We start from the raw sequence: 14,806 nt of genomic DNA, 5'->3' as shown, positions 1-14,806 counted from the left end.
AAAAAAAAAAAAAAATATATATATATATATATGTGCATATATACTTCATTTATGGGTTGGGGGGACGCACAAATAACACACATAAGTTAAAAAATGTAATTAAAAAATAGGAAATCTTTTATTGTTCCAGAGATAACCACTTTTTAATAATTGGTGTATATCTCATAAAAAAGTGTTTTAAGCTGAAGGATTTAAGTTGAGAGTCACCTCTGTCTTCTACAAATTGAAAAAAAAGAGAAAATGAGTTTAAACCTTAGCATTTGAAAGACCTCATGGTCATGGATGATGTTAACAGCAGAATGGATGGCCAGTGGTGGTGGTGTGGGGATCTCCTCCTTGGAAGTTCTGAACTAGAGCCCAGCCTGGACTATGTCCAGTTATGTCCTAGCAGGGGTAGTGGTGAAGGGACCATTTGTGGCTGGGACAGCTGGCGAGTGGTGGGGGGAATGGTGACTAAATGTTACCTGAAATTCCTTCTAGCTCTAAGATTCTCTGATCTCAGACAATGGAAGTGGCTGTGTTAATGTGGATTTAATCTACATTGTAAGATACAAGGTAGATTGTAGGCACAGTCCACGAGCTAGAGTCCGTTCAGTGCAGCAGGGACTTTGGGTGTGTGGCTCTTACCTGGCTCCTCAGAGCTTTGGTGGTGGTGGGGGTCTCTCCTTTGACTTCTCAACTCTAAGTCCCCTGCTTCCCATTCCCTTTGTCAGAGTCACGGGCCTCCTTGGTGGAGGGGGCCCGGACTGGTCTGCACTGAGAACCTGTAGCCCGCCCTGTGCTTTCTATCATCCTGGCTTGGTTTGTTGTATCAGACTTCAGAAATAGCCAAATATCCTGGGGGTTCTGGTTGATTAGCCTCCAGCCCCTTTTTCCCCCAACTGAACACCGTACCCTCCTAGGAGACCCATCTCCCATTCATTTTCCTGTCTGAGTGCTCAGAAGTATGCACGTTTGGTCTTTCTAACATTGTGCTTTCATCTGCCTGTCTGGAGCTCTTGAGCCTTTGCAGATGCTATTTCCTCCACACACTATTCTTGCTCACAGCAGATTCTTGTTTTTGTTTTTTTTTCCAACCAGCTATTTCTCTTGCAAGGTTCAGATCAAAGGTCTTCTTCTTTTTTTGGCCGGGGCTGGGTTTGAACCCCCCACCTCTGGCATATGGGGCCAGCGCCCTACTCCTTCGAGCCACAGGCGCCGCCCTGCAAAGGTCTTCTTTTGGTAAAGAGAAGTGGTGTACCATAGCAGTTAAGAACAGGGCTTTGAGGTCAGATGCACTGTATTCAAATCCTGGCTCTAAACTAACACCAGCTGGCTGGGCAAGGTGGCTCACGCCTGTAATCCTAGCACTGTGGGAGGCTGAGGCAGGTGGATCACTTGAGCTCAGGAGTTCAAGATCAGTCCGAGCAAGAGACTCCGTCTGTCTCTACTAAAAATGAAAAACTGAGGCAGGAAGATCACTTGAGCCCAAGAGTTTGAGGTTACTGTGAGCTACGATGCTGGCATTCTACTGAGGGTGAAGAAGTGAGACGCTGTCTCAAAAAAAAAAAACAAAAAAACCCCCAGAAAAACAACAAAAAGAAACAGATCCTGGCTCTGCCACTCATTAAGTTCCTTGAACAAGTTGCTTTACCTCTATGAGCCTCTATTTCTTATCTGTGAAATGGGACCGCTAGATACAGATTTCACAGGATTGTGGAAAGATGGGATCATTCCCCTAAGGGCTTTCTGCTGATGATTAGACTTGAGCTCTGCTCATTCTCCCACCACTTGGTAGAACAAGATGTCCTGTGTTGCACATGGCTTGACTCATGGTCTGATGTTATTTTCTGGTTGTTTCATGTGTGTAGGTTTGATCTCAATGACCTGTGAGCACTTGGAGCTGGGATTTTATCTCTGTCCTCACTTCTCCCCATCACCCCAAGACCTACTTCAATAGTGTCCATTCTGAAATCCTGCATTGTTGTTGATAAGTACTCTTTCCCTTGTTATAGAGATCTACTCAGAATCTTGCTCCTCTCCCCTCTGTTAAAGAAAAAAGATTATTCAGTGGGACCTGTTAAGTCATGGTAAGGAAGACTTCATCAGGACCATCATGGTAGGTATAGGGACCACTGCAATGAGATTTTGCGGTGAGGAGAGAGATTGGGCTGGATTCTGAATATAGCATGGGTAAGCGGGGATGGACGGCCAGGGGGCAGGGTGAGAGTCAGTGGACAGAAAGTTACTAAGAGGAAGCATCAGGGGCAAGGGGGTTTCTGGCTAAGCTGACCTGACAGGATTCTAGCTGAAGGCAGCCCAGGGTGGTCAGACATTACCCAGGGATGGTGGAGGATGAGGAACCACTCCGATATTGAGGATGACCAGATATTGAGGGTGGGGAGTTCTTGTCCAGCTGACTTTGCAGCGTTCTTTGCTAAAACCGGATTTTACTAGGAAGCATACAGAGAGGCCTAGGAGAAGGTTCAGAAGTCTGACTAAATTTTGGTTAAGCAGAGAATCTTTGTCTCCTCTTGGAGTGGGCTACCTCCTTCCCAGGGTTAAGGTGTGAGGGATTTGAAATGCCGCAGGCCTGCCCAGTTACCAGGCAGTGCAGACACTGAATGGAACGACATGCCCCAGGAAGGTGCTGCTCATGCATAGGACGATTACACACGTGCCCCATGGACAAGAACTGTGCGGTACTCTGTCTTGTCATTTCCTCCTAAGGATCCATGGTGACCACGAACCCTCTCGCAGTTTCTCCAGCCCACTTTGTCGTTAGCAGGCGCTTCCCTCCAGAGGGCGCAGTTGAGCAGCAGCAGGCAGCTCCCTGCCTTAGTAGCAGAGAAGAGCCGTTTCCAGGCCTGTCCTGGGGCGGAGGCGACAAAGCAAGGAATGTGGAGGTCAGCTGAACGACCTTGCTGCCCCCGAGGGAGCCCTGCGCAGGGCAGCCTTTCTTACAGCCTCACAGGACTCGGGTCCGGAAGTGGGAGGATGAATGTCTATTAGCAGGAACAGCCTTTGCTAAATCTGGCCATGTTATTCTGGCGATGAGAGATTTTCTACTCAAAGGATTTGTGTGTTTACATGTTTCTGCACATTTCTGCCATAAGAGTAAGGTATCAGGATGAATAATGAGGAACTGTATAAATGACAAGGGCAGGAGATATTTACAGTTTTTCATACTAAAATAAATGGTCATTGGCCATTTATTTGCTAAACAGAAAGGCCGCCTCTGAGGATTTATCTGAGACTGTTCCAGATGATCTGATAGCAGCAGGGAGGTGGACAGGTGGGTGCAGTGGCAGCGGGAGCTGCTAAACCTGGGATCTGCTGGGGACACTGCAGGAAGCTTTAGCATAAAACTCAGCTTTGGGCTCGGCACCTATAGCTCAACCGGCTAAGGCGCCAGCCACGTACACCTAAGGTGGCGGGTTCGAATCCCCAGCCCGGACCCGCCAAACAACAATGACGCATGCAACCAAAAAATAGCCGGGCGTTGTGGCGGGCGCCTGTGGTCCCAGCTACTTGGGAGGCGGAGGCAGGAGACTCGCTTGAGCCCAGGAGTTGGAGGTTGCTGTGAGCTGTAATGCCACGGCACTCTACCCAGGGGGACAGCTTGAGGCTCTGTCTCAAAAAAAAAAAAAAAAAACTCAGCTTTTGATTGTAGAGGAGGGAAGGAGGAGGCCAGGTACTGTACATAGACCACTTCTACCTCCTAGCGTTCAAGCTAAGTATGAATTACTACTAGCTTACAGATGGATAAACTGAGGCTTAGAGATGGAGTCATTTGCCCAGATATCAGTCACATAAAGGCAGAGCTGGGGTCTAATGGAGCAGCTTACTCCAGAGCCTGGGCCCTAACTGTGGCTGTCTCGGCCTCCCCATCTCCGGCCTCCCCATCTCCAGCCTCCTGTCCTCCCTGTCTTCCCTCCTAGATGGAGCTCTCTCAAGGCAGGAATAGTGCCCCCACTTGATTTAGTTTTCCTGGCTTGTGGCAGTCCTTCGTATATAGGAGTGATGGTCACTCAATAGCTGTTTTGTGTTGGCATGGATAACCTAGCTTAAAAAAAAAAGTATTTTGTGAGTGAGCAAGTGCAGGAATACATGACTGGATGAGTGACTGAACAAAAGGATGTATGGATGACACAGAAACCAGGGTCCCTTCCAGGGTGCTCATCAGGAGGCAGCTGTCAGAGGCGTTCCTGCCCTTTGCTATGTAGAAGAGGTAGCTGCCATCTCTGGAGCAGCAGGGATGTCCTGCCTGGTACCTTCTCCCTGGCTCCGCTGTTGCTATGGTAACTCGTGATTCAGCTGGCTTTTCTGGGAGATCTTGGAGCTGACCTGGGGTCTTAAAGAGGAGAGGGGCTAGAAGGGCCAAGGCCAGAGATCCCACAGTGGGGGGCAGTGCTCCAGACCTCTCCTGTGAAGTCCACAAACATTTCCCGGGCACCTCCAAGAGTTTGGCCCTAAGAGAGGAATGAGGGAGCCCCCAGGAAACACAGACTCACACCTGGGAGGAGGTGCTGAGGCTGTAGGAGCCCTCCCAAGAGCAAGGCTAAAAATTGCTGGGATTTTTGTTGTTGTTGAGCTTATTATTTGTCAGGTCCTAAGCTAAGAACTTCACACGTGCCGTTTTGACTTACTCTTCCAGTGGCTCTATGAGGTGAGAAATAACAATTCCAACTTTATAGTGGAGGAAACTGAGGCCAAACCAAGGTTCATAGAAATGATGAGATTTGCTGAGCCAGGACCTGGCATGGCTGGGATTTGAACACGGAGCCAGTGCCATTAGCCCCTGTGCCGCTTATACCGAGTCTCTCAGTCTCATTGGCCTTGACACCTGCTTTGTCACGGGAGAAGTGTGGGCCTGGTGAGCAGGCCCTCAGGTGCAGCCCCATGTTGGGTGGGCACATGGAGAGAAGGCAGGGGCTGCTCTTGCTTGTTCCTTTCTGGATCATTAGCAATGTTCTGGCAGAGTAACCTTGCGGTATGACGTGATGTCTTGTCTTATTCTGGATGTGTGGAGTTTGTGTAGATTCCCTCCCTGGCCAGATTATAAAATGCCACAGAGAGGAAATACAGATCTGTGGAGAGGGTTTCCTAGGAACTGCACCAGCCAGAGCTGTGTGAGTATCCAGTGAGCTGGGCACCACCGACCTCCTCCCTGGTCCTGAATCTGGCTCTACATACAGTGTCTGCTGTAGTCTTACTTGGGGTGTGGGGTATGCTCGGCTGATCTCACTGGAGATCTTGGGGCTGACCTGCAGCTTCCGGACCCCTGGGGTCCTGGGGGGCTGATTCAGCACTGGCTATGTCTTTTGGAAGAGGAGACATAAGTTAGTCCTTAGGGGTCCAACCACTGTCCGAGGAGACCTGTGGTCTAACATAGCCCAGTCTACTTTTCAGAAATAGGTGTAGCAATAAGGCCGTGGGGGCTGTCACTCATCTCCATCCAGCTGGGAAGGCAGCCAAGGGTGGCTGATGAGAAGAGACAGGATGTGGGTCTTTGCTTTGAATTTCTATTTTAAATAAAGTTCCTCCAAATGTCACTGACCAGTGGGTTTGAAAGGAACAGATGTGACAAAACTCTTCCTAGCTCCTTACCCCACTCTTGTCCAGCAAGTCTCGCTTTGCACTTTTAAGACCTACCTGTTCTCATCAAGAAAAGAAGAAATGTTTTTGAACATCTCTGAGGTTTTTGTGGCTCCATCTTTCTGGGAGATAATTTGTTGCTGACAGGTTATTTTCTGGTTTCTTTGTGCAGCTGGAGAGAAACCTCAAAGGATGGAAAGTGCCATTTTCCCCTGTAAAGGAGAGTCCTACATTGTGCAGGAGGAAATAAACAAGGCTCAGGATAGAGTACAAGCCCCTGGGAGACAAACAATTGTGTGCATTTGATTTTCTTTGGGGAGGCGTTTATGTTTTAGGGAGTTAAAACTGTTACATTGCAGACTCAAAGCTGATCTGGTTATTCTCACATTCTTCTCCCTCAGCCCCAGAGCCAGTTTCACTTTGAAATACTTAACACCCTTCATTGAGCTCTTATTTGAAGCCACTGGTCTAGTCTATAGGCCTACTTCCCCTTGTCTTCTACTTTTGTTCAGCACATAATGCTGTTATAATTACTTGGTTTAAATACCTCCTCTTCTCTCTTTTTTTTGGTACCATGGTGTCATAGCTCATAGCAACCTCAAACTCCTGGGCTCAAGTGATCGTCTTGCCTCAGCCTCATGAGTAACATTTGGCTAGTTTTTCTACTTTTACTAGAAGATGGGGTCTCACTCGTGCTCAGCCTGGTCTCTAACTCCTAAGCTCAAGCAGTCCTCCTGTGTCAGCCTCCCAGAGTGCTAAGATTACAGACGTGAGCCACCCCACCCAGCCCTTCTCCTCACTCTTGAGTCAGAATGACTGAATAAGCTCCTAGGCAATGGTTCTTTTTATGGTAAGGTGCTTGGTGGTGAACTGATATATAGCTGCAAGGATAGAGTGCAGTGATTACCAGGAGAGGAGAGATCACTTCAAATAGGCTTTATGCACAGAGATGTTCACTGCAGAATTGTTTATAATAGCAAAAAAGTGGAGACAACTTATATTCCTCAGTAGGGGAGGCTAGATAAATTAGGGTACATGCATACGGACAGTGAGGTAATAGCAGCTATTTAAAGAATGAGGAAGAGCCTAATATCCGACTAAAGTTAGAGTGATACCAATTAGGTAAAGAAGAACAAAACATGTGATACACACATACAAAAATTTTGGAAAGATGCATAAAAAATTTAATATTGGTATCTCTGGGTAGACTGAGGAATCAGGAATGGGATCTTTAATCTGTTACTTAATTTTTCTGTCAGTAGTTGAATTTGTTTACTATGACTGTATTGTTTTTGTTTTTTAAAAAACGCACTAGTTAAACAAGCAACCTATCTTTGGTCAGCAATGGAAAAAGTTAACTCTAGAAGGGGCCCTTCCCCATGGGTGGAGGGGACAGCCAGGCGTGGGGAAGGCACATGCTGCCCTTTGCTGTGTGTTTCCTGGCTGCCCCTGCCCTCCATCCCCTGGCCAAACAAACAATCTTCCAGCTCTGTCCAGTGAGGTGGAGACTGGATGGACCATGAGAACATTCTGAATCACAGCCTGGGAGAGACTTAAACTAGGACTTCCTGGACATTCACTGACCACAAGTTGCCACCAACTCTGCTCTGGAAGTTGACCACATACCCGACAGCACTGAACCCGGCGCTGCTCACATGGTTAAGGACCCCATAGTGTTAAGATGAATCGAGTTGCTGTCTCATTCAAGTACCACCATGGCTCATCACTGCTTGTTGCAGGAAGTCCAAACCTGCCTTAGATTAGTGGTCAAGTGTTTCTGTGATTCATTATTTGCCGTGACTTCTCAGTACATACCACCATATCCTCCAGCACTGCTTGGGTTGGAATCCTGGCTTTACTTACCATGTGGCCACAGATTACCCACTTACCCTTCCTGTGCCTCAGTTTCCTCATCTGGAAAGCAGGGAGGATAAGAATAGCACCTGCCTCAGGTGATTCGGATGATACCCTCGATTGTGGACTACGTTGCTAGTCCCAGGTTCTCAACCAGGGCTGCTGCCTTCGGTTAGGGCCAAAGATGGGTGGTGGTTTCTGAGGACATAGGGCTCTCCCCCAAATTAACGAAGCTCTTGGCCTTGGACCAGCCCGATCATTCCACTCTTGTCAGGAGATACAGCAAACACAGTCCTGGAGCACTGTCCAAAGCAAGTGAACAGATGCTGTGTAAAGCCCAGCGTAGTCGGTAAGGAAAAGAGATTCCTTGGAGAAAGAGGGTGGGGGTAGTCCTTAGTGGAAAGGCTAAAGCTCCCTAGAGGACTAGAAATTCACCATGTAAAAGACAAATCTCTTTCTTCAAAAACCAAAAGCTTCCTGTTACTTCTGGCTCCTACATTTCTTAATATGCATCAGCTCTGTGAAATAAGGTCTTGGGCTGAAATCTGCCCTACAACTGCCTTTCAAAGAGTTCCTTTCTGGAACTCCAGAGGCAGCACACAAGTTGCCTCAAAGACAGGCTAGAAATACTCTATTTTGTTATTTTTTAAAGTTTCCTGAAAGCATAAAAATAAAAGAGGAGTGAAAGCTTCTCATCAAGAGGAAATCCACCCCCTCCCCAACTCTGCCCTGGAACCTCAGATTTCCTGAAGTTAAAAACAAACACTGTGACTCTTTCTACTCCTTGCAAGATTTAATTCTTCCTTTAATATAAATAAGGCAGCATGAAAAACCAAGAGCCCCACCGCTTTCTGCTTCAGAAGCAGTTTTGGTGCACAAAAGGTTCCTGTTTCCCCACTGTGTTCTATAGTCTCTGTATAAACAAAAAGCCGGAGGGTATTTTTTCAGTGAACTTTCTCCCAGATGCAAAGGGGAAGATGAGGAGCTCCAGGCTTGGTACAGGCTTGATGGTTTTTGGTTGGTGGAGTCTCTTCAAAGCTTAAGGGAACAGGATGAAGTGGAGAAAGGCAAGGGCGATAATAAATAAGGAAATTCACTCTGATTCTGGAAATGTATTCATTGGAATGGGGGGTGGTGGTGGTGCTCCAGCTGTTGTTAGAGACACACTTGAGCAGGTTTATGTCCTGGGGCATCTGGCTGGCTGTTGGGAGGCTGGGGAGAGGCAGACCCAAGCCTGAACTCAGTCTAACTCTAGCTCGCACGATCTAGAGGAGGCTTCCTACCGGCTCTGTTGCCCTGATCACAGCTGAGCCTCCCCACTGTAGATTAACCCTAGCAGGAAAAGGTCCATCTTCCTGGGCTTTCAGAGGCTAGGTGGAGTGCTCCTGGGGGTAGGGGAAGAAATGCCTTTTTGTTGAGTTGGCTGTGTTGTCTGGGAGGCATGGCTGTCTTAAACCCTGGAGCTGGAGCTGCTCCTGGAGGAGGAGGCGGCATAGCTGGAGGGAGACATCCACACAGTCTCCATGCTCTTCATTCCTCCTTGGGACCTCTGGAAGGGTTGGTGGGGAGGGAGGAAATCTCAAAGGGCCAGTGAAGCTGCAGGTGAAGTGCCTTCCTTATCCTCTTGAACCAGATCTAGAGACATAGCCCAGTTACAACTGCAGGCTCTGGAGACCACCAGTGACCACAGTTCCTAGCAGTGCCAAGGTGGCCTGATGCCTAGTGGTTGTGCCCATAGTGCTGTCACTGTGGGTCCTCAGTCAGCTGAGTCTCCACCAGGCTCTTTGGGTCTGGATCATCTCAGAGGTCAGCCAGGTTTATGCAGTGTGTGTTCTGGGCAGTGAGGAATGGGGGTGGGGGGATGGGGCTTGTAGACTGGAGCTGGGTTCTTTAGTAGCTCTTGCTTCCAAGCACACCCTGCCCTAGGATTGGGACCCTGTGACAACCCAGAGGTACAGCATCCCTTGCCCCTGGGCTCTGAAACTTCTCTGAACTGGGCCAGACTGCCAGCCAGACCCTGGCACCCTGGGCCCAGGCTGTCATCTATCCCAGCCACCCTGTGTGTGCATCTTTTTCTCTAGGTCAGCTTCTACCATCAGCATCTGCCCTCCTCCTCTGTAAGGGGAATAAAGGGAGGTGAGGGGCTGCTCAGCTGGCCCAGCATGGTAAATGGCACTGATGGTGCTTGGGACACAGCAGGCTGGGTGGAAAGGGGTGCACCTGAGTGAGAAGTGTAGCCAATTTCAAGCTTCTCTCTGACACCAAGTACCCATTCCATGACAGACATTTGCTACTTGGGGCCTCAAATCTCCATCAGGTCTTTTCTTTGAATAGTATAAAACAGTGGCAGCCATAGTGGGACCCCTATTGTTGTGCAGGATCAAAGATTCTGTCCCTGTTCGCGCTTTAGTTGCAGATGGCTGGGGCCAAGGATTCCTGGGATTAGAGATGTTGGAACAGGTCCTTGTCAGCATTCTTGTAGATCCCCTCCTATTGATACAAGTACAGCCTGGAAAATGAATTACACCCAGACCAATTGTTGAATTGTTGCTAACTCAGTGTCCACAGTGTTCTGTCATCATCTTGGCCATTCGTGGTGATCCAGAAGTAAACTGGAAAAGATCAGTCCCTAAATCCAAACAAGAGCTTTACCAACAGGTCCCAATGTCATGAGAGCAAACCAGCTTCCAATTACATCGTTTCCTCTGCTGTGTAGGGCCTGGCTAACTGGCACTGGCTCTCACTAAAGCCTGCCTTGTTCCCAGGACAGGGCTTGCAGATGCCCCCAGAGTATGAACATGGGAGATACCATCGTCCTGACATCCTGGTCCCACAAGCTCTACAAGATGACAGCTTTCTGGGGCAGACTGGCATGGTCTACGGGGACATGAAGGGAATACTCGCTGACAAGTGCCGGAGCGTTCTTAAGCATCTCATAGAAGGAGTCCACTGTCTTACGGTAGAGACTTCGATGCAGGACAAAGGTCCGGAAAAGGTTGAGAGGCTCAGCTCTGCGCACAGCCTCAGGGAGTCCCATGGTCTCTGGCACCTTGCGGTTACCAATGAAGAAGTGATGGAGCTTTTTCTCAAGCAGGCTTTTTTCCAAGAAGCAGAGCAGATCATGCAGACGAGCGTTGAGCTGCCCAGCCTTCCAGTCGGTGGCTCTCCTGAGGAGCAGGAGGTGCAGCAGGGCCGTCTTCAGGTGGTAGGTGCTGAGCCCGCTGGGGCCGGTCAGACGGCTCTGCTTGGAGAGCAGGAAAGAGGCAATCTGCAAGCAGCTGAGGTGGCAGGAGCCTTCGGGCAGCGCCTTTGAGGTCACTCGGAGGAAGTGTCTCTCGTACACTGCAAAGGACAAAAGCCAATCCGTGCTGGAATCCATAGTCTCCCAAGAGGGCTCCCTAGGAAGGTGGGAGACAAAGTACAAGTCTGAGTCATCACACTGGATCACAGGAATCAGGTTGAAGGGCATGAACTTCCCTGAGCGGAACTTGATCTTGAGGGATCCCGGGCTGTCCAGCTGACTAAAGGCCAGGTCGAAGTCGTACTTGTGGGCAATGCGGTGCCAGGCTCTGGTGAGGGCTGTCTGGAACCACTTCATGACTTGCATGGTGTCCAGGTGCAGGGAATCTCTGGAGCACAGCAGATCTTCCATCTTGCCACTGGGCTGCACCGTGTTGTTCTTGCTGTGGAGGAGACAGAGCATGTCTTCCCCCAGCTTGGTCTTGCCGCAGACACAGCCCAGCGCATCAGCGTCCGCCTGAACCACCTTGATCTTGCCATATCCCTGGCGATGCAGAGGCACAGAGCGGCTGGAGCACCAGAGCTCCGGGTGGAAGCGGTAGGGCTCTGGGGGTGTGAAGGGTACAAAGAGGTCACACAGCAGCGGCCTGTCCACCTGCCAGTTCTCATACATGCTGTCCACCCCAATGAAGTCCTCCACCTCCATGTCTGTGTCCCGGTTGCAGAGGCTCCTCAGGGCTTCCAGCAAGTCATCCACAAATCCTTCTATGAATTCCCGGGTGCGGGCAGTGTCTGCCGTGACCCCCCGGATGCAGCGCTCATAGAAGTGGCTGAGCGTGGCCTTATCCGGCAGGGTGAGGCCCCTCAGTGGAGTGCTGCCCAGCCCATGCAGCTCGTCCTCATCACCACCCGGGCACTCGGGCGAGGGCCCGTCCTGGTGGTCCTGCCGCCACACCTCGATTATCAGAAAGAGGATCATGCAGAGGGTGCTCCAGAGGTCCCAGGCCGCACGCGCCTCGTTCTGCTGCTTGCCCTCCTCCGCCACCCGCTCCAGGGCCTCCTTCTCGGCGGCCAGCCTCGCCACCTCCTCCTCCAGGCGCAGCTGCTCCAGCTGCAGCTTCTCCTGGTGCTCCTGCATCTTGCGGATTATCTCTTCCTCGTTCTCGGGTACTGTGGCGTTCTCCCGTGGGAACAGCAGCGGGTGGTTGATGATGGCGGTCACCACCACCAGACACACCCGGAAGAGCCCCATGGCCATGGCCAGAGTTTTCCTGGGAACAGAGAGACCGACAGTCACACCAAGCTTCCCTCAAGGTCACTTCGTCCCTGGATCCTCGTCCCAACCTCTGCCCGCTGGGGCTGGTCAGTCTTAGTTCTCCCACCTAGCCCACCCTGAAATCTCATGCGCTCCAGTCCAGCTTTGGGAGAAAGAACCCCAGAGGCCTACACCTGCGGTGGAGATCTCTTTTTGCCCAGATAGTCCCCTTGCTGACAGCAGCACCCACTGTCCCTGGGAACCAACTTTCCTCCCGCCACTCTTTACCACTAGGGCAGGAATAAACCAACCCCCACGCTCCAGGGGCGGGAGCATAACCTTGGCGCAACGCAGACTAAACTACCCTTTGCTACTTCGACAGTGATTGGCTCAGGGATGAGCATGTGACCTAATTTGGGCCAATGGGAGACAGATGTTAGGATGTTTTGGACCCAATGGGGAGAAAGACTCAGCCTGTTGCTAGGGTTGCCGAGGGAACAAGATTACACCTGCAGTTGGCTCTCAAGAAGGAGTTTGCCTAAGATGCCTACAACGAGAAAAGCAACCCCTTGGTCCCCCATTCAGCTGTGCTTGAAGTCATTACTGTCTGAGCTTTTTAGTCATATACATCAATGAAGAAGTCCTTTTTAAGTCAGTTTGAGTTGTTTATCTACTATTTGAAACCAAATAGTCTTAAATAAAACATCCCCTTCTACTTCCAGCAAATGCCATCTTCCTACGACACAGGAAAGCCTAGTGGTTAAGGGAGAAAGGGCTAGCTTACAAAGCCAGCCCTGTCACTGAGCAGCTGTATGACCTTAGGTGTGTTAACTCACCTCTCTGAGCCAGGTTTCTTTACTGTACAAGAGGAAAACAATAGTATCTCCACAGGGTCATGGTAATGATAGATGGAATGATCCCTGCAAACTACATGGCCAGTGACCAGCACGTAGCACGTACTCATTGAACAGTAACTGTTTCTGAAGTAGTTTTGAGCCCTAATATTCCCCTTCTGATCTGGAAGACCTCACCCCAAATCCAGACCCAGATCCCTGGGTCTTCAGTCTTTCCCAAGCCAATCTTGGCAACAACCTCAGACAGCAACAGAGTCACTAGTTTCTTCTTAGAGGCATGTGAACTTTAATCTGACTTCTTTTTTTTTGGACAGAGTCTTACTTTGTCTCCCTCGGTAGAGTGCTGTGTCATCACAGCTCACAGCAGCCTCCAACTCTTGGGCTTAAGTGATTTTCTTGCCTTAGCCTCCCAAGTAGCTGGGACTACAAGGCGCCTGCCACAACGTCCGGCTATCTTTTTGTTGCAGTTGTCATTGTTGTTTAGCAGGCCTTGGCCAGGTTCGAACCTGCCACCCTCAGTGCATGTGGCTGCCACCAAAACCACTGTGCTATGGGCATTGAGCCTAAATCTGACTTCTTAATTGTGAAAGGAGCCACTCCACTCCCCCAGGATAAATGAGTTTTTAAACCTTCAGTGACTTTTGGGGAAGGGCTAATCTTTAGAATCTTTGCAATTCCAATTATGATCCACAGACCAGAAGCCGCAATTATCTCTTGGGAGCTTACTAGAAATGCAGGATCTCCCCTGAGCCAGACCTGCTGAATCAGAATCTGTATTTTAATATCATCCACATTAAGCCTGAGAAGTGTTACCTTATACTATAAGCCTTACATTACATACCTTCCTGTCCTCAGCAGAACCTTGGGAATTAGCAATCTGTAATATTCACAACTTGCCAGCTCCCTTCCTGCCTGGGACCTCTGTGATGAGACGAAATAGCCAAATGCAAATCAGCTGAGGTCCTGAGATTGTTGGTGGACAACAAAAACACCAAGGGCTCCTCCCACCCTCCACCATCACCCTGCCACCCTGTCTGATAGGACTTTTTTGGTAGGCCTAAAAAACATGCAGCCACTGCCTGATAGGACTTTTTTGGTAGGCCTAAAAAGCTCCACTGCCTTTGGCTTAACCCCTGACCTTGAATTTGCACAATGAAATTCTGTCCTAATGGTGCTTAGGAGCAGGGATTTGTCAGCAGCTGAGCATAGCTCTGCAGGTTATCCCTGACGAGGGGCAGGATATAGATGGCCTGAGCTGTCTGCCACCACACGTGGCAAAGCTTGCTGCTCAGAGGTGACTCAGACAGCTACACCCCATGCACAACTAGCTAGACCTGTCAACATGAGCTAAAAAGGTTGGAGGCAGGGAGGACCAGCTGCAGAGGAATCCAGTGTGGAGGTAAGTTCAGGGCTCAGAGGTGAGCTCTGAAGCACTTACAAGTTTCCTCTTTAGGAGGAAATGGGACAAGAGTAAGTGGAGGAAGTCACACTGGAAGGTAGATGGGGTGGAAAAAAATGCAAGGGGCAGTAAGCCAGCTTTCTTCCCCAAGTCCAGGAGCAGCTTGCTGGATGATTGCAGAAACAGGTCAGCCCCGGTTTCTGCATCAGAGAAATGTCAATGGAAAGTTTTGCCAGGGTGGTCCAAGACATAACTGGGAGGCTGGTTGATTAACGTGGGTGAGAGTTTAAGATAGAGTGCTAACAGAGTGCAGCAGCCAGTTAGGAGATAATATGGGAGTTTTGAGGTCCTTTAGGGCCTCTGTACCATAGGCAGCCACCTTTGGGCACAGCAGGCCTTAACCAGTCACAGTAATAGCCCTGCAACTCCCAATCCAGGAGGGAGTCAGCTTCCATGTCAACTCAGGGTAGGAAGCCACCAACTGGAGAGTGGTGCCATCACCAAGTCCTGCGACTGAGAAGCCCTGTTGGTCTCCACCCCACACCTTCCTCAGTGCTACCTGCATACACTTCATGCCTCCCCGAGGAGGGATTGCAGTAAGAATCTCCTGGTACTGGGGTAGGAGGT

At 49.7% G+C, this 14,806-nt stretch overlaps 1 protein-coding gene across 1 annotated transcript; it reads right to left on the bottom strand.

The window, feature by feature from the left end:
• Window positions 1-9,199: 9,199 nt before the first annotated feature.
• On the bottom strand, window positions 9,200-11,936 carry ITPRIP (inositol 1,4,5-trisphosphate receptor interacting protein). The gene has a single exon (XM_012803537.2). It carries the CDS (start codon window positions 11,927-11,929, stop codon window positions 10,271-10,273), a length of 1,659 nt encoding a protein of 552 aa, XP_012658991.1. The 5' UTR covers window positions 11,930-11,936; the 3' UTR covers window positions 9,200-10,270.
• Window positions 11,937-14,806: the final 2,870 nt, after the last annotated feature.

Source organism: Otolemur garnettii, unplaced genomic scaffold (genome assembly GCF_000181295.1).
Source record: "Otolemur garnettii isolate 467f Iridium unplaced genomic scaffold, OtoGar3 scaffold00021, whole genome shotgun sequence".
Classification (NCBI taxonomy): Eukaryota; Metazoa; Chordata; class Mammalia; order Primates; family Galagidae; genus Otolemur; species Otolemur garnettii.
This window is presented reverse-complemented; position numbering and strand designations above follow the sequence as displayed.

Excerpts from the sequence above, each read along its gene's own strand:
- ITPRIP (XM_012803537.2), bottom strand. The coding sequence starts at position 11,929 with ATGGCCATGGGGCTCTTCCGGGTGTGTCTGGTGGTGGTGACCGCCATC.